General features: G+C 57.7%; 1 protein-coding gene across 1 annotated transcript; it reads right to left on the reverse strand.

The window, feature by feature from the left end:
• Nucleotides 1–310: 310 nt before the first annotated feature.
• Nucleotides 311–1,196, reverse strand: LOC119328905. The gene has a single exon (XM_037601902.1). The coding sequence runs from the start codon at nucleotides 1,173–1,175 to the stop codon at nucleotides 759–761; it is 417 nt and encodes a 138-aa protein (XP_037457799.1). The 5' UTR covers nucleotides 1,176–1,196; the 3' UTR covers nucleotides 311–758.
• Nucleotides 1,197–1,407: the final 211 nt, after the last annotated feature.

Genomic DNA, 1,407 nt, shown 5'->3' on the forward strand with positions numbered 1-1,407 from the left:
ACAAGGCTGGCCAATATGCTGGTGGTACACCAGAGTGATGCACCGGTGCGAGGTGCACTGTGGCGATGGTGCACTTCAATGTGAAGTTCACTGACCGGGTGCATCCGTGTACGTTTGAAGAGAATTTGAGGCAGCAAGTCACCAAAACAAAACTCGTGTATTTGTACATGTTGAGAGGAACAATAAAGAGATAGTGAGAAAGAGAGAGGAGCCGAGGGATTCAGCTCCAACAGAGAGAGAAGCACTGGTTCAGCTAAACTTCAGTGCTAATGTTGTGTGTGAATGATATATCAATAAAGCTTCACTACTCTTTCCAGCACTCGCGGTCGGGACAATGTCGCGTGGCAGCATATGCCTAGAGGCACAGACTGTTCGACAACGTGCACCAGCATCTTCTTGGCCGGCGACGGGCACTGCCGCACGGCGACCAAGACTCCGGTGAGGTCGCGCGGCACCGGGTAGAAAAGCCTCTGCTGCAGCGGTCGACGCTTCCTTGTCGGCGCCGGCGGGCACACCGTGGCCGGCACCAGCGCGCCCTTGGCGGTCGTCGGCATGCATGGTGAAGCTGCCCTCGTTGCCGGCAGCGGCGCCATACTTGCAGCCGTCACCCGGCCCGATTTTTTCACCCGTGGCCAGTGGCGTAGCGAGGCCGATCACATCGGCGCCGAGGTCTTGCTGCAGTGGTGCCATGCATGGGCAGCATGGCCATGGAGTCGCGTGCCTTGGGTGTGACGCAGCCGATGTCGGGAGCAGCATCGTCACGTGCCTAGAGGCACAGATGATTCTACCACGTGCGCCCGCATCTTCTTGGCGGACGGCGGGCACTGCGGCACAGCCACGAACACGGTGGTCAAGTGGCGCGGCACCGGGTAGAAGAGCCGCTGCTGCAAAGGCGCACGCTTCCTCGTCGGCACCGGTGCTGACTTCCAAGGCGCCGGTGGGCACACCGTCGCCGGCACCAGCGGACTGTCGGCCGCCATGGGCATGGTGAAGCTGCCCTCGTCGCCGGCAGTGGCCCCCGCTCCGCAGCCGTCTCGCGGCCCAATTTCTCCACCCGTCGCCAGCGGTGTGGCGAGGCTGACGTCGACGCCGTCGTCTTGCTGCAGTGGCGCAGTTGCCAGCATGGCCATGCATCCGCTCCGCCTTTTCACGTTAACGGGAGGCCAAAACTGCATGGCTCCACCCTTCGGCTTATGTTAGGCCAATTTTTTTTTTAATTTTGGCTTATGAATACTGTGCGATCATTGCCCATCTTAGATATTAAAAATATATTTTTGCGCAACCCTTCTCGTCCTAGGGATATTCTGCAAAGGAGTTTTATGTTAGCGGCTACGTACAGAGGCCTGTACAAAGTTTGCCTGTTGAAGTCTAGAAAATCTAGTCTTGTTGGATGTCCATTATTGTTGC

This window comes from Triticum dicoccoides, chromosome 7A (genome assembly GCF_002162155.2).
Source record: "Triticum dicoccoides isolate Atlit2015 ecotype Zavitan chromosome 7A, WEW_v2.0, whole genome shotgun sequence".
Classification (NCBI taxonomy): Eukaryota; Viridiplantae; Streptophyta; class Magnoliopsida; order Poales; family Poaceae; genus Triticum; species Triticum dicoccoides.